The 18,854-nt window shown below is 33.1% G+C and overlaps 1 protein-coding gene across 4 annotated transcripts in view; it reads right to left on the bottom strand.

Annotated features, from left to right (window-relative positions):
- Positions 1-18,854, bottom strand: part of DNAH7 (dynein axonemal heavy chain 7) — a 350,205-nt gene that overhangs the window by 153,449 nt on the left and 177,902 nt on the right. For all 4 annotated transcript variants that reach the window (XM_079132564.1, XM_079132563.1, XM_079132565.1 and 1 more), the window contains 8 exons: positions 16,721-16,969; positions 14,466-14,615; positions 12,294-12,476; positions 11,102-11,278; positions 8,971-9,102; positions 8,379-8,603; positions 5,537-5,734; positions 407-562 (listed from right to left, as the gene is read on the bottom strand). In XM_079132564.1, coding sequence (XP_078988690.1) covers positions 407-562; positions 5,537-5,734; positions 8,379-8,603; positions 8,971-9,102; positions 11,102-11,278; positions 12,294-12,476; positions 14,466-14,615; positions 16,721-16,969 — 1,470 coding nt within the window. The remainder of the gene's footprint in view (positions 1-406; positions 563-5,536; positions 5,735-8,378; positions 8,604-8,970; positions 9,103-11,101; positions 11,279-12,293; positions 12,477-14,465; positions 14,616-16,720; positions 16,970-18,854) is intronic.

An 18,854-nucleotide genomic window follows, 5' to 3' on the forward strand; every position in this document is an offset into this window, starting at 1 on the left:
GTGAGTTTTAGATTAAAAACTTTAGTGGTGAATGTGAATATCACAAGGGTATTTCCTTGCAGAGGAACATAGATAAGTCAACTGGTAACCGAGTTGTTAAAGATCTAGAAAAGTAAGCAGCAAAGACCCTGCTGAGTAAAAATGTTAGTTAATGAATTAGGAGGGTAAATAATTTCTCAAATGTATGTTCTATTTTCAATTCAAACAGATATTGCTTGTTCTTACAAATAAGATGTTTAGTGTACATAGAAATATGACCAGTGTTAATTTTAAGACAAAAATTTGTGATGAAAAACTAGGAAATATGTCAATCTTCAGTATATTTGGTTTCTTTGTTCTGATTTGCAGAAGTATCCATAAGTAGGACATATATTATACTATAAGTATAGAAACAGAAAGCCATTACCATTCTCTTGCCCAAAGGAGGACCAAAAACTCCCTTTCTTCTTTTGTCCAATTTTGACATGATAATATTCTGAGTTTGAGCTGCTGTAGTTTGAGCTGAGAAGTTGATTATCAGAGGTTTGTAGATTTCCTTATTAAGATGATTTAAAAGAAAATTCTATATAACAGGAAATAATAAAATGAGCCAGAGTTGAAACTATTTTGTCATTTCAGAATAAACACAAAGATTCATTGTTGACAAACATGAATTTAACCTTACATGTCATAACAACATAAAAAGAGATAAAGTCAAAGGAATAATTTGCTATGCCAAAGGAGTGTCTCTATCTGTCCAGGTTTCTTGTATGTGTTTTTTAATTTCCACAACCAGCATGAAGAGTACATGTTCCTTCTTAACATAAAGTCATAAGGACTCAGAGGTTAGGAAACTTGCCTCTGATCTCAGACATGAACAGGAATCCATCCTGCCATTTTTCTCTCTCCAGATCTGTCTTCTTTTTGAACTAGCTTATTGTCTTTCTACTTATATATCAAGTTATCTTTCTGTAAATTAGGAAGTTTACATAATATCAAGGTATTTCCACTAAAAAGCAGGTGGAATTGCAATGGTTCTTAATCAAGATGTATGACAGGGACAGGGAATATCAGAATCTCCTGAGAAGCTCTTCAAAATGTATTTACCTCTCCTTACCATTCCTAACTCTCCTCTCAGGAGCTCTCTACATACTCTCCCCAGGGTCAACTTATTGGAAAATCTTAATTAAATCACATCTTCTTAATGATACTACTATCTATCACTTATGTATATGAGTAAGGGAAGGAAAAAGGTGAAGGTTTTTAACCTGTCCCAAAATTTATTTTAAGTGCTTCTAGTATTCAGCTTTATTGTATATAAGATACTACATTATTAACCCAAAATGTCACGTGGTAAAACACTTTAAGCACCCCTTTCATAAACACAATCACATGCTAAACATTCCTATAATCAAGTGAGTGAAAATTCTGAAAGCACAATTCAAAGTCTTAACTTATTTATCATAGCAACACTTATATTTTGAAAATGAACTGGCATGTTCCCATTAATAACTACATTCAGCACACACATCTCTGTCCCTGTAATGAGGTAGAGCAGATAAAAGAAAATTAGCAAGCAAGGAGAGTCAAGTACTGAACAGAGATTTCAGAATTAGGGCTAAATGTTCACTCCTTCCAACCATCCAGCAGGAGCTTCTTTTTATTTTAATTTAAAATTATTTTCTTTTACATAAAGTGAACACAGTCTAAAATGTAAGCTTTTAAAGACCTTTGAAGAACTCATTTTCCGTTAGATTAGCCAAAAGTAGCAAGGGTGAATTTAGAATAAAAACAGGAGTATGTTTTCATGATTTTATGATTAAAATGTCTTTTTTTATGATTATATAATTAAAATGTGAATGAGAGATTATTTCAAGAGAAAAAAGGTTTGAAAACAAGTGATTTTTAAATATTTTTAAATGACCATTTTGAGCAGCTACTACAATGAATTGATATTTTACATGTCTGAATAAAGCAAATTTATATTTTCTATATTTTTGGCCTAAAATGCTAAACAATTATTTCACCTTATTTGGTTACATGGCATATAAAGCAAATATTTTTATTATAGTGAATTTTTCAGCTAATAATGACCTCCATAGTGATAACTAATATATCTTGTCAGATGGAGGAAATGATAGATAAATTAAATGCAACAAGAATGAAAATGAATCCTCAACACATGCATAAGTCAGGGCATAGAAAGTTTGGCACTGAGACCATTTCAAAGCAGAGCTAAGTCTAACTATAATAAATATGAATAGTTTTACAAACAATCCAAATGTAGTTATTATTTTAAAGTGACTATAAGTTGAAGCATATTCAGAATAACTTAGCAATAACAAACAGATTTTTAAAATCTCAGTCTTACTAGAAGATGAAGGGAACAGGGCATTAGGTAGCAGTATTGCAGCCTTATATAGCTAACTGGATAGGGAACAAAGTCAGGAGGTGAGCCCTGTAACTCATAGTAAGGATAATTTTAAAACTGAATTTAGGGGAAAAATTTGATTTGAGAAAAAGACTTCAGTTACTTATAATAGATTCAAGCAAAGCTGATAGAATTTTAAAGTAACATCCTAAATCGATATGAAGAAAATAAACACGCCATCCTGTCAATGGATTAACATTTTTAAAAACATAAAAAAAAAACCAGAAAAGGAGAATACAGGAAAATGATTCATCACAATTATGTATCTGAGATCAATTTGCCTACTAGTAGAAAAAAAGGACTTAGCGTAGCACACAAATTCAAAATGCAGGAATATGTTGAATCTAAGTGACTCAGACAGGCTTAACCCACAAAAAAAAAAAAAAAAAAAAAAAAAAAAAAAAAAAAAAAACCAGCAAAAATAGACCATGTAAAAGAAAACTAAAAGAAAGCCCTCTGGAGGGGTGATTTGAATCTCCATCTCTGATTGTCCTATGGCAGATGCTGAGAACTTCCTGTGTAAAACTTCAAGTCAAGACTGTCCAGTTGCTATGGTGATGCCCTGCTTAAAGGAAGTTCTGTGCTAGGCACGGCACTATCAGTTTTGACCCTGAGTTCAGACACCAGTTGCCAGGGGTAGAGAATTATGAGCACAAAATAGGTAATTATAATTGGCTGCCCAGTACTCGTCCTTCAGTCTGCCTGCTTTGAAGAAACTTTCTCACTGAAAACCTTTTTGATGATAAAATCTATATAATAAATGTGCAGAGCTAGCTCTGTGTCATTATACCTTCATCAGAGGGTAATGTCCCACCTAGTTTCAGCTTTCTCTCTACTTGCATCCATTTTTTCTAATCCCTCATCGCTCTTCACTAGTTTCTGAATTAATTGCGGTATAGGTCATTGCAGAAAGCAAAAAGAATCTAATCAAAGAGGACAACTAATATAGTTTGGTTCTGTGTATTGATCATGTAAAAAGACCATTATCAAAAGTTTTTGTAATTCCAGAAGTTGATAGTCATTGATGAAAACATTTCAAAATAAGTACATTTTTACCATTGTGCCATAAAAATTATGTGAACAAAATGTTTTTATAAGCTGTCATTAGACAAGTCTGCTCTTCGGTTTAAATGAATCATCAGTATCTCTTCTAATTATCCCATATATAAAATTCCATTTGACCCATTAAACAAAATGAATATTTTTATGTTCATATACAATACTCTTGAAATTAGTTATGTATCTATAAAAATTACTTCTTTTTCAATTTGATTATCAAATTATATGTTAAAGTTATTCTATAAAATCTATGTAGCTATATGAAAAGAAAAATACTCATGCCAACAGAGCTGACCTTTAAATGAGAAATAATATTAAATATTGTATTTGTTCACAATTTTTTTAAGTTAACCTATTAACAATGTAAATTATGTGAAATTATAGACTCCTTTCCCATCACAGGATTTTAAACTTCTTCAACATATTTGCTTACAGGGAGTATCCTTAATAAATGTCTTTTTTTTAGAATGTCATTATAATTTATTACATTTTAATGTAAACTCTAACTAAATAACTACTTATTTTTCATTGTTTATTTAAAATCTAAATATCTAGATATAAAATAATTTTAATGAAAATCACTGGAAATATTAAATTTCCTGCTTCAACACTTCAATAAGAAAAACTGTAAATACATACAAAATTTCATTATATCTTATTTGAAAAAATTTTCAATGAAATATAGAAGTAAAAGGTATCTAGCATTGCCTAAAAAATAATATTCTCTTTCACCCAAAAATAAGATTTTGAGCCCCAGTCTTATATGTATATTATTTATAATACAATCAACTCTTAATTAATTGGAGCAATGGGATATCCTTTAGAGGGCATAAGATACAATTTAGATTAGAATAACCTTTCTAAACAACTCTTAACATTTGTTGAAACATAAACAATTTCACTTCCAGAAATCAAAAAATTCTTACTAAGCAAATAAGCAGAGATTAAAAACAAAGATTTAGCTACAAAAATGTTCACTGCAATCTTATTTTTAAAGTGTAATATCCTAAGTTAGGGAGTTGGATTGATGGTCATGAAATTATAGAATCAAATACTATGATATCCTTAAAATTACCAACAACAGGAAAATATTTATAAAATGTAAATAAGAAAGTAGGAAAATATTTACAAGTAAAAAGAAAAATAGAGATTACAAAATATGCTCCCAATTCATGAAAAGGAATGTTTTTATACTGGACAGTTTACTATCTCAGCTGAATTTGATGGGGGTACAAATGACAAAATCTGTCTTTTCTTCTACTTCCTTTCATCACATGAAGTCTCTGTTCCCTGGCTCTTGATATTTTGCATATCAAGTACATGTTCAGTTATTTTTTTAAATACAGGCCAAATCAACCCCTTGTTTTTAACTCTCCGTGAGAACTTCTCCCCTCCTCCCTCTTAGATATCTCCTGATGCATGTAAACATGAACCTGTAACAGAAGAGGGGCCAGTGACAGCACCTTTCTTCTCAGGTTGTGTAAAGCCACTGAAATGTGGGGCATTATCTGTTTTACCAACTAGCATCATCTTAACTAACACACCACAAAAACATTAAGGAAAACAAAATCGATCATTACAATCATTACTACATAGTAAACTTTCAGATACGAAGTAATTAATAAAATTAAATATTAAGTGTAATTAAAACTTATTTCTCAAGGAATGAAGTTTTCCTCCTGAACAAGCTTTTATTATTAAAATGGGACATGGAACAATTGTTTAGATAAAGAAATGGCATCAGTATTTCAGCATCTGATACTGGCAGCCCAACCACCAGACGTTAAAAAAAAAAAAAAACCAGAATATTATATCGTCAGTTAATTTTCTAAAAAGTCAATTACTCAAAAATTCTCTGTGGTTCAAACAAAATACTTGAGGATTTTTAAAAATTATCTAAGCCTACTACTTTCAAAATAGCATTCTTTTTTTTTTTTTTTTGTGGTACTGGGGATCGAACTCAGGGCCTTGTGCTTGTGAGGCAAGCACTCTACCACCTGAGCAAAAGAGCATTCTTAAGACTATTATGTATACACCTTGAAATATGTAGATTTTAGTAATACTTACAATTATATATACACTCTTTCCTGTTCCTGTTGGTCCTACAAATATTGAAGGCTTTTGATGAGTAGTCAACAAATTCATTAATGCAGAATATCGAATGGTGTCCAAAGTCGGTACAATGATTTCATTAAACATCACATCTTTAGGAATTGGAGGAGCATCTTCTAATTTCTTTACCCATAACTCCCATCTCCCTATTCCCTGTTCAGAATAAACAACTAAATAGTAAAAAATTATATTACAAAATACTTTTAAAAACTCTGTACTTCCATGACAAACAAATCCTATTATTCAAAGATTCATTTTATCCTTTAAAATACTTAACATTCAGTTTATAGTTAGTTGTATATGTAAATTAAGGAAATAAAAAATGAAGTGGCTATGCTGTGATAATTTTGATGCCTTGAAATCACTACTGAAGCTAACCCAATGATCAATTATTATGAACAAACATTGAATTCTTTAATGGTATTGAGAAAATTCAACTAATCAATGCATCGAAGAGTAAAGAATTTTATTCAATAAACATTAAAAATTACAGAATTTTTTGCTCTCTAGAAGATCAACTGCAAAATACTTGATTCTTATAATGATAAAACATCAACAACATTTCAGGCAAGATTTATTTTTATAAAAATTGCAGTTATAAAATAATATGCTCAATATAATGTATTCAATTGTTTGTGAGTATACAGTTCAGTACTATTAAGTGTATTCATATTGCAATGTAGCAGATCCACAGAACATTAGATTTGCTGATTTGTGATTATTATGAATTCATATGCTGTATCTTTGCATCCAATTAGATTGTGGACTAAAATTTTAACTTTCTATGACAGTATTTATAATGGTTCAAAAATATGTTATTTTTTTCTCTAGACAAATACTAATGGCCCCTCCATTCTTTTTTCTTTTTTGTGTTTGGTGGTGCTGGGGATGGAACCCAGGGCCTCGCACACGCTAGGTAAGCACCCTACCAGTGAGCTACATCCTCAGTCCCTTTCTCCATTCTCTTTTTGGAGTATACTGGGGATTGAATCCAGGAGCACTTAACCACTGAGCCACGTGCTCAGCCCTTTTTATTTTGAGACAGGGTCTTGCTAAGTTGCTTAGGGCCTCACCAGTTTACTGAACCTGATGTTGAACTTGTGATCCTCCTGCCTTAGCCTCTGAAGTTGCTGGGATCACAGGCATGTGCCACCATGCCAGGCCCCTTCTCCAGTCTTAATGTGAAATTAAATCTAAATTTCTAATGATTCAAAGCACATCAGAATTCAGACCTATCCTTCCTCCATATCATCAAATATCCTACAACCAGACTTCACTGATGGGCCTATTAGTCCCACACACGCCCCCACCGCTGGGCTTTCACATATGACATTCCCCTAGCCTATAATGTGACATGTCTCTCTTCCATAGAGTTATGAACTCCTGAGGGCAGAACTGTGCATTATTTTCATGTCTTCTGGTACAAAGCTGTGTATTGAGGCACCAAATTCACATCAGTCTGAAAACTGTCTTGCAATTGTTTCTAGAATTGATGAATAGTGCCTTTCCCATATTTTAGCTAACCTTTTCAAACATGTGTCTTTTGACATCAAATGGGAAAGGACGAATTGAGAATTAAAAAATTCAGACTATATAGTCAATTAGCAATTATGTGATCCTGGAACAATCACTTAAGAAAAATGCAGTCTGTAAAAATTTAAAAAAATAAAATAAAATTTAAAAAAAAAAAGATCTCTGAGCCCTAGTTCAATGGTAGAACCTGAAAAAATAATTCCATTCTTTCTATTTCACCTTGGTGCTAGAAAACAAAATAGAAAAAAAAATGGGAAAGCATAATAAACAGTCAAGTACCTGAAAATGCAGATTATTAGTAATTTGAAATAAAATCAGTAAGAACAATAGTATCTGTGCTGAACAGGGTGAAGAATGCCTTCTGGGGTGAGCATGGCAATACATTTCAAAAGTCATAAAATTCAAATGCCTTTTCTAAAAACTCATCTTAAGGAAGTAATCAGATGCAAACCATGATTTTATCCAAAAAAATGTTCAACAAAGCAGTATTTTTAAAAAGTCAGACACTAAAAACAAAAATGACAACCCAATGGTCAAAGGGAAGAAATGGAATAGAGGATGGTCCATCCATCAGTAGACTGCGGGAGGCTTTAGGAAGTAAGTTCACTGAAGCAATGTCATTGAGAGGGCAAGGTGTTTTCCTTATTAAATAGAAAAGAATGCTGTGTGGTTCCAATTTCACTTAAATGTATATATATTTAAATATATAAACTTTTAAAATGTCTAAACTTTATCCTCAGCGCAGTATTTGTGGGAGTTGTTAAACATACACACACACACACACACAGAAAAAAAAAAAACAAGTAAATGCTACCCAAATTTTATTGCCCAATCCATTTGAGAAGTGTTAAATTAACATTTAACCAGCTACATTCCTACAGGGCTTACTGCCTGTAATATTCGAGTACACATGAAACTCTAAGAGGTGTCCTTGAACAGTATGTGACTGGTGCTGGGTTAGATAATCATAATGCATAATTCTATTTAATAAGAACTTTGGCCCACCAGGTATTATTATTATCACATTTAATCATTGGGAATAACTATGTTCAAGGAAATCAACTAACCCAAGGCTATACAGAAAGAAAGTAACTTTACTCAAACTCAGATATGTCTGACTTCAGAGCCAGTATACATTCCTCTTCTCTACGCTGTCTGTTAAGGTAAACCGTGAGGAAGAAATGGCCATAGAGTCATTATAGGCAGTGTCTCAAAAGAGACATGACCAGATTGGCAATTACAAATCTTGCTTCAAAACTCTTACCTCAGTGATAAATTGATAATCATAAATTGTTCCCTTCTCAGGAAATGGGACAGTTAGTGACTTTGAAGATGTTTGTTCAGTACCACTCAGTAATTTAAACTTATTTCGAGTTAGCTCTGAAATTGGACCTTCCATTAGTTCTCGAAGAATCTTATTAAATTTCAACCGATCATCATCTGAACAAGAAGCTCCAACAGACCAGATCAATGAAAACAGAAAAATTCCCTGCATTGGAAAGATGAGAAGATACAGAGCAATTAAAGAGTAACTTCAATCTATCCTTGTAGTCAGGTTAAGGCCTCTGAAAGGAAATCCATGAGCTGATATATAACAGCGGGTCCTCTGAGTGTGTTGTAGTAAGTAGGCTTTTTCAAACTGCATGTCTTATAATTCTTATATATAATACAATGCAAAGTACAAATTTTAGCCATAGTGAAACCTGTTCACCTGTTCCTTGTTTACACACAGATTGTTTTTCTTGGAAAACTATCCTTTGATTACAATTTATTTCATAAAATATAAGCTACAATGAGTCTTGTTAATTAGAAAGTTTGGAGAAAACTGAAGATGTTTTTCTATTGCAAGATCTTACCTCAAGCAAAGAGTAAGTTTCTCTGTCATTTCTTTCTTTTACCTTGGCATCATCAGCAAACTCATCCATGAAACAGTCTATTAGATTCATTAACGATCGGACCAAGTTTGCATCTGAAGTAGGAGATAATTCCTGAAATGTCAGAAAAAGTAGTCTATAAAACCATTAAAACCAGATAAAATAGCATTAGCTCATGTTTATTGACTTCATTTAATTCTAACAGCCATAGTACTATTATGATCCTTGTGTTACGATTGGAAATTGAGGCACATACTAATTCCTGCCTAGAGTATGGCAGCAGAAAATCTCACCTTTAGGTAGTGTGTGCTTTTTAACCTCTTTTACACTAATTCTCATATTTAAAGAAATGTACTGGTACATGTTTAATTAATTTAAATCAAAGACAGATTTTATGCTTTGTTAATTTTGTAAGTTAAAAATGCTAAAAATGTCTTTCAGAGAAGGCAGTTCATTTCTGTATCTGCAATGCTCAGTAAATACAACCACTTTGGAACGTATTTATAAGCCACATCACTAGTTATGGTAAACCCAACCCCATGAAATACATTTTTCAAATTTCAGAGTCTACAAAAACTCTGCTGGAGTGCCATCACTTCTTGGTACCTCACCAGGAAAATTTACAAAATAATTTAAATAGCACACACAGCTCCTGGAACCATGCAGTGTATAGCAAGCTCTCAATAAATATTTGTTGGCTTCCCTCCCAGTTCTATTTCAGCCTATAGAGTTGCATTGCTTCGTGATTAACAAGAAAAAACTATCTGAAATTGACTCTGAAGATTAGAAGCTGTTGGCTTCCTATTCAGCAGAGATGGTAGCTGAGTCTCTGGTACTGAAGCAACAATAAAATATAGCTATTACTATAAGTAAGACAGATGCTTATTACCACATATTACTACCAAGTAAATGATAGGCATTCATAATTGCAGTTTCAGTCCACTGTAATACCTGAATTCTCTGAAAGCACTAGGGGAAAAAAAATTCTGTTGTTTGTTTTATTATGACCCTCAATGCATACATGTTTAACTGTTTTTGAAACATGATTACTTCGTATCTCCAATATTTTGTTTATAGCCAAACTTCTGGACCAGCGCAGGCTACACCTATCACACGTATCTTCCAGTTTCTACCCTAAAGTGTCTCTCCCTCCCCTCAAGGACTTTTGCCAGGTGTCCTCCATGTTCTCAACCATCGAACCAAGGGACACATGTCCCTTTCCTGCCTTCACCTGGCTTCTTTGTAGTATCTCAATACTGACTACTTCCTGAAATGCTCTTTTCCTTTCCCTCTCTTTTCTAAGTCACTTGTACACCAGAGATTCTGTCTTTTGCTCTCTTATTTTTTCTCCTGAATTTTCCCTTTAGGCAAAATGGCTTTAAACTCCCTTCTCCAAATCTACATGGAGCCCAACTTCTGCCTTTAAGGTCTTTTATTAGATCTCCCAATGCAGAAGAAACATCAACCCTATTTCCCTATATTCATTACAGAGTCAAAGTTGTTCTAAAAGACCTCTGATTAATCTCTCCCAAAGCAGAAATTAAGCATAATTTATAATTTTCAGCTGGAGAGAGTTTGGCTGCCTTGATGGTGCTTCCACCCTTAGCAGATTCCCTTGCCACTGTCCCTTTTCTCCCATGGGTCCTTTTTCCCTTCCCCTCCTGCTCCCCAGGGTATACTGAAGGAAGAAAAATGGATTCGTCTGCTTTAGGACCTCTTTACAATCCTCCTACCAGGAACTGGCTTATTTTATTAAGTTTGGAAAATAAATAAGTTTATAAAAGTGGAAATTATACATCATTCCATCAGAAATAAGAGAGAACATTTTGAACTCGCTGTCCAGACAGGATTATGGGAGACTTTGACTTTTTTTGGTTTTTGTTTTTTCAAAAGACAAGCACCAATTACAGTCTTGAACTCTAAGGAGTTTCATTTAAAATAGTTTTGAAGGATAATTATGAGTTAAAGTTCTTTATTTTAATCAGAAAAATGGTTCAATCAAACCATTGAAGAAATATCTCATCAATTGGTTAATAACACATTAAAATTGATATATTTGACTAATGTAAAGTTTTTATTTACTTTTTAATTTTAAAATTCCCATTTCTCTTACCTTTGTATGCTTTCTAATAAATTCAACAGAAATAGGGACCATTCTGTCAAATAAGCCTGTTATAAATTCCTTCTCAATAGGATTGACTGACTCAGGTAAAAGATTCAGCCAAGACAACATCAGTGGTCTCCAGCCTAATATGTGAGGCTCCATGTAAATCATACCACATCTGGAAACCTGGAAAAAAATAATTGTTTACCATTAAGAAGATGCTTACCAAAGAAATATTATTACCATGTACAAGTCTGCTTGTGGTATGACAGAAGCCAGTAAGTTGAGAAGTAAAGCAGTTAAAGACAAAGGACTTTAAGATAAGCTAGCAGATTAGGAGATGAGATACACACAAAAAATCTTCAGGGGAGGCTGATTTGGGGGCAGTTTATATAGGAGACAGGTGATCATAAACAGGTGAGTAGCTTCTCTTAAGTGCAGGTTTTCTTGGCTCATTATTTTCTCAGGTTATTCTTATCACTCATTATTTTGCCCACAAGCAATTCTTGACATATTATACAATGGACCAGCTAAAGGGGCAGCTTCCTCTTGCTAATCATCAATCTCATGGCAATGAAAGAAAACATACTTCACCTGATCATTGTGGAAGACAAGGGTCAGGTGAGGTTAAACAGGGAGTCCAGCATGAAATCTGATCTCCAAGCATGGCTTCAATATGACTTGGTCATCTGTTTCTTTAATATTCAGAAAGTTTTGGGGAAAAGAGAGGCTTAATTTCTTTTATAATTTCATGATCTTAATTTTCACATATGACTTTACTAAATGGTCCCAAATGAAAGAGGAAAACATTCTAACTATTACATTTGTCAAGGTATATCAACAAATGTCTGTTTTTGGAGTATCACAGACCAAAGCAAGGGAAGGTGGCACACGCTTGTAATCCCAGCTACTCAGGAGACTGAAGCATGAGGATTGCAAATTCAAAGTTAGCCTAGGCAACTTAGAGTCTGTCTCAAAATAAAATTTTGAAAAGGGCTGGGATGTAGCTAGCTCTCCATGGTATAACACTTGCCTAGCATGTATGAAGTCCTGGGCTCAATCCCAGTACTGAGGAAGAGAAAAAAGAAAGATCACTCAGAATAAATTCTAATATCTTTCATTTAAAGTCAAAGCTACTACATAAACAAAAGATTTATAACCTTTTGCAATTTACAAGCAGATTTCAAAATTGAGAACTTACAGTGGCGGGAGAAGCAACTTCTAAATCCATGGGTTCAAAAATAAGATTCATTTGTGGTGACATTTGAATAATCTCCCCACTCATCAGACATAACTTTTTGTTGTCATCCAGCACAGTATTCATATTCTCAATCCATACTGCATCTACTGGTCCATCAAAAATTAACCATTTTCTATCTGGAGTCTATATGTATGCATATAGGGAATAAAGGGGATAAAGGAATAATTCAATAATGTTATTTCAAAATTTAAAAATAAAACTCTTAGAATTAAATTTACCATGAAAATATAAGTGCCCTTTGAAAAGTGCACGTGTGTGTGCACATGTATTCCATATATATATGAAGAAGCCTATATATGTCATGAATAAGACAGAAATGTAATAACATTTTTCCTTAAGATTCAATCTTTTCCATGTTTCTGAACTCAAATATATATATATATACATATATAAAATATATATATATACATACACATATATACATATGCTTTAGAAAATATTAGAAGAAAAAATGTAATTGTCAGGGAAAACAGAATTTCTTTCAGATATGTCAGTTCTTAGAAAATCACAGATTGCTTTTAACATGAATTCTACTAACATAACTTCATATAGACTAATTACTTTTGTTGCTAAGCCAAATTTTTTCTTCCCTCTCTTGAATGAATTCAGATATATACACACATATTCAAACGCCTTTTGAGGTGAACTTTCTCATATAGTATAGGGTATTAAAATCAATATAATATTCTCAGTCCAACAGTCATTTAATAAATATGAAAATATTTTATATAATGTCCAGAATATATTAAAGGCTAAACAAATATGAAAGAGAGTCCAGGCATTATCTGGAGAGTACAAAGACAGATTCTCCTTCCCAGATTCTATAATGCCACCTCTTGGTGTATGCACATGTTGTCTTGGTTTGTCTTCAGCAAACACCCAGTTCAAGTTCAAGTGGCAAAGGATTTGAATCCATCCTAAGACACTCTCAGGCCCTGTGGCCAACTCATTAATCTACTAGACAATGGATATGTCTCAGGCTCAAACTACCACCCAACTACCTACACTCAAAGGCTAGTTCTGGCTGTGTCTAGGATGGAAGCAAGGAAAAGCCATACCTCTGTGATCATCTTGAGATAAAATTTCTCTTGAGCTGTGGGTTTCCCATGCCTGTTAACTGTTACTTTGTGAAACTGGCACTTGAGCTTCACACAGTCTAAAGGATCTTGTTTTTCATTTGGTTCTTCTACTTATGAGCTGTGTGACTTTTGGTAACCTATTTAACCTCGATGAGACTCAATATTTATGGGATATAGCTTCCTGAAAAAATGCAGTGTAACTGAATCAAGATATCTCATGACTATTTCTGTGTAAATAATGTAATTGTATGCACTACTTAGAGACTTCATATGCTATTCTAGGCCAGAGTGTGTTCACTGTGGCAAGAGAAGACGTAAGAAGTGACAACAGTGAGGTCCTAGACCACTACCTATTTCACCTGTGCTTCATGATTATTTTTATCTTTGAAATTACTAGGAAAGCTTGATACTGGATCTCTGCCCTAGGACAGTTAATTCTTACTTTACTCACTTTCTAAGGTCTTTCTGCCAAAAGAGCCACACTGAGATTTCTATTATTACACCAATTTGTGAGGCATGCATAGCTCACCAGGCCCTTGTGTGGTAAAGAGCACCAAATTTAGCATGCATGGTAGTCAGAATAAAGAAAACAAGGACTTAGCAAATAAATAGATGTCTCTAGTCTAGGACCCTTTTTCTATTCCACCAATCTTAGCCAGTTGTCACTCATATAATTACACTCTATGGAGAACCTACTAAAATCTGGCAACCAAGTTATCACTTACTGGTCTGTGGACTCTTCTAGATGGGTCATGTAGCTTATGAAAGAGAATTACAAATACCTTGGCTCTGTGTTTTTCCCCTTCCTTCTCTAACACCTCATGCAAAAGCATGGGCATTTACAAGTGCTGACATTGTTCTTCACAGAAATACTGATAGACTATATAGTAATGTGTCTTAAATAAATTTCTAAATATCTTAAATTATAAATATAAATGTCTGTTTGAAATAATTAAAAAATCAGAAATTGGTCAGAAGAATATGCATATTTTTAAAATATGCATATTTAAAAAAAATAAGTGTTAGTACTTACCGTTGCCGCAGCAAATGCTCTAAAACTGACAGCGAGGATTCCGTCAGACCACTCATGGGACACTAAATCAAACTGTCCGTACAGTTGACCCATGGTGATAGATTTAGGATTTAAGACAGTTATTTGAACCTTGTTTTCTTCCATTAGCCCCTTAATACAAAAGAATCAATCATTTATCTATTTTGAAGAATACTGTCTTATTCATAGAAAACATGAATATGCAAATGGAAAATTCTAAGAAATCCACAAATAAACTACCAGAGGGAGGAGTGAATTTAACTAAGTTCTAGCACACAAGCTCAATGTATAAAAATCAATTATATTTTCTTTATAATGTCAACAAACCATTGAAAAATAAAAAAGTCCCATTTACAATAGTATTTAAAAGCTAAAACACTACATAGAAAGAAATCAGTAAATGTCATACAAAACAGGAGTTAGTTGGTAAATTTTTTTGTAAAGAGTTACATAGTAAATATTATAGGCTTTCCAGGTTTCATATTCTATTTTTCTTTATTTTGTCTTAATAGATTTTAAAATACCTTTAACACTATTCCAAGTTTACTGACATTACAAAAATAAGCTTAGAGCAGACTTTAACCCATGGATTGTAATTTGCTGACTCTTACCACAAAGAGTAACTGTCTTGTTCTCTGAGAGAAAATAAAAAAATGTAAAGATTCAGAAATATGTACTTCTTGTGGTATGCAAATCTTAATATTGGTAAATTGTCTATTTAGCCCAGAATCCTTAAAGTTGATCTATGGCATAATTACAAGAATTGTTAATGCCCTTGATAGTATTTATTTTTTTTATAGCAGTTTTAAGCTTACAGGAAAACTGAGCAGAAAGTACAGATTCCTAAATACTTCCTTCCTCCCTGACGAGTTTCTCTTATTATTAACATCTTACATTGGTGTGCTACAGTGTTAAAATTGATGAATTTATATTTATACATTATTATTAACTAATGTCTATAATTTTAAGATTTATTCTTTGTGTTGTAAAATTCTATGGGTTTTAACAAATCCATAATATCTTCTAGCCACCATTGTATTACATAGGATAATTTTACTACCTTAAAATCCCCTGTGCTTCACTTATTTACAGTAATTTTTTATGTTTAACAACATGACGAGTACAGTTTTATTCAATACAGCCAGAAGTTGGGACACAAACTACCAAATTTTGTGGAAACTACCAAGGATGCAGACTTGCTAATCTTAAGTGATAAAACAAGTTCAAGTTCTTTGCTTTCTTATCCATGCCCAGGAAGTATTTAACAATGTAACTTCCTAAAGTCAGAACCATGAGAAAGTTCTGGAATCTTCTTATTTTAAATTAACATATATTAACTATACAAATCAATGGGTTTCACTGTGACATTTCCATACACAAATATATTATACTTTGATCATGTCCACCTTTCTTGATACCCTTTTTTACAGTACTATCTCCAGTAGCCAAGATACTGAGTCAACCTCTGTGCTCATCAATAGATTAATGGATAAAGAAAATATGGTATATATGCTTAATGTGGCATTAGCCATGAAGAAGTAAATTATGTCATTTGTAGGAAAATGGATGGAAATGGAGGATTTCCTGTTAAGCAAAATACACCAGACACAGAAAGACAAGTGTGGCACATTTCTTTCATATGTGGAAACAAACAAACAAAGACCTGAATGTAGAAGAGAGATTATTAGGGAAGGGAACTGGGGGAGAGGGGAAAGAAGACACTAAAAAGGTTAGAAGAAAAGGTGGATATGATCAATATGACACATGAAAACGTCACAATGAAATCCATTAAGTTGTACATATACATTATTCATTACAATAATAACCTGAAAAATAGGCATTATGTATGCATATTTGTATATGTCATATCTATGTATATACACATACATAGTCCCTTTTTAAAATTAATTTCACTAGCAGCCCATATCAGAAGATTTCACTACAAATCTAACTTTCTAGAAAATAAAAAATTCTCTTAAAAGAATGAAAGGAAAATCCTCACGTTTTTCTGTATTTTTAGACTCTTTTCTATAATTAACATTTATTATCTTTACAATTAAAAAAATAAAAGGTTGACAGGTAAATTTGTGGTATATTCTTTATATGCTGAACTTCCTACTGGTTTCATTTTACTTATCTAATTTTATTTTCTCTTTGACTCATTTTTCTCATGATTTTAAGTTGTGTGGTGTCCTTTAAAATGATTTTAGGTAAATTAATGCATTAATAACACATACCTTCTCACATATGTCATTCAGTGCCCCGGCTAAGACACGGTATGCACTGGTTTTTCCTCCAAATGGTTCTCCAACAATCATAAAACCATGACGTACAATCATCATTTCATATATTTGAAGAATCTTCCCAGAAAAGAAGTTAGTCATTTGTAAATTCATGGAGGCACAATTGTCTTTAATAGCTGCCAGCAAATCATTGTAATCTGGTTTTGGTAATTTCACCCCAGGAAACAAATCTGAAGTAATTCCCTGATGACAGATGATTTGGAAAATTTATATTTTATACATTTATATTAAATATACATAAGTAAATGATGTATGTTGGTTAAAATATGTATATAAATATATATTTAATTTAGATGGAAATAGAGCTTTTAAGTAATAATGACTAGTTCAAAAATTGCCTGTTTTCTTCTAAAAATTTTTTAGCTTGAGGTTTTATATTTAGTTTTACAATATTTTAAAGTAAAAGTTGAAGGACTCATACTATGTGATCTTGAGGTTTCTTATGAAGACTGCCATATTGGTATAAAGTAACAAATATACCCATAGAACAGAATAAGAAGCCCACACATATATAAATAACTGCTTCTCAATGAAGATACAAAGGTTTCAACAAAGGGACTAGAAAAACTAGCTATGCCAAAATAACTTTAATCCATAACTCATGCATGTATATAAATTAGTCAGAAGTATTTTAAAGAATGTATTATGTAGATTGAGTAGTGTCCCCCAAAATTTCATGCCCATTGAGACTCTCAGAATGTGACCTTATGTGAAAATAAGGTCTTACAGATGAAATTAGTTAAGATCATGTCATACTGGCTTAGGGCAGACCCTAAATCTAGTGACTGACATCTACATAAGAGAAAGGAGAGAGAGGTTCAGACACAGGGAATAAAGTCATGTAACAATAGAGGCAGTGAAGCAGTCACAAGCCAGGAAGCATGAAGGATTGCAGGAGGCTGCCAGAGGCTCGAAAGAGACAAGGAAGAACTCTTCTCTAGAGCCTCCAGCAGCATGGGCCTCCCAACACCTTGATTTCAGACTTCTAGTCTTTGAAACTGCAAGAGAATAAGTGTTGTCTTATGCTTCAAGTTTGTGGTTGTTTGTTTGTTATGGCAATCCCAGGAAACAAATATAATCACATAATGTATGATTAGAAAGAATTACAATTTCATACTGTACATACTCATAAATAGAATTAATTACAAGGTCTAAGTTTTATAAACTTGTAAGGTTATTTTATAAGAATTATCACAACTCATGAGAAATATGAAAATTCTCTTTTACTTTGAAGGTAAAATTGAACTTTCCGTGGTGGTTAATATGAAAGCATACACACTATGAAACTTATGAGTTACCCATTTAATTGCCTCTACTTTTAATCCTTTAGATACTGTTATGAAAGAATTCATCCCAGTTCATCAGAGCAATAAATTTCCTTGGGGTAAAAAAGATGACAACATAGGAAAGTTGCCTGACTGTGGTTAGAATTCCTGTTCCTCAGGTACTTGCCATAAATACAAATTACTTACCATCTTTGTGCCACAGTTACATCATCTATACAACAGTAATGATAGCACCTGCCCTCTTGAGTCAATGGAGCATTAAATAAATAACTCTTTGTAAAGCACTGAAAATAATACCTGGTCCAGGCTGGGATTATACTCAGTGGTAGAGTACATACAACATATGGGAGGCCTAGGCTTGATTCCCAACATCATACACACAAATAGTATCTGGTTCACATTAGGACCATAGTGTTTGCTAAAAGAGAAATATCTTTTCACATTGTTCAACTGGTTTATGCATACATCCGAAAGAAGCAGGACGTATTTGGTATTCAGTATCTTCCAACCACGACCAATACCCCACATGCTCCTGCTGGTTATTGAGCTGGAAATATGTGGAAGTGTCCTTCTGCTTGTCACTATGGGATAAGTCTATAGAGATCTGGGGGGCAATGTCCCGCAGTGCTTGGGACTGTCTTCTACAATAAGAAATTGTCCCGGGTGGAAATGTCAAGTATGTTCCACTTGAGAAACATGCTCAATACATGTTTACTGAATGAATCAGCAACAGCATAAGAATACATCTAGTGAGGTGTGTTTCCACATTCTGAAAATAAATA

This window comes from Sciurus vulgaris (genome assembly GCF_902686455.1).
Source record: "Sciurus vulgaris genome assembly, chromosome: 3".
Taxonomy (NCBI): domain Eukaryota; kingdom Metazoa; phylum Chordata; class Mammalia; order Rodentia; family Sciuridae; genus Sciurus; species Sciurus vulgaris.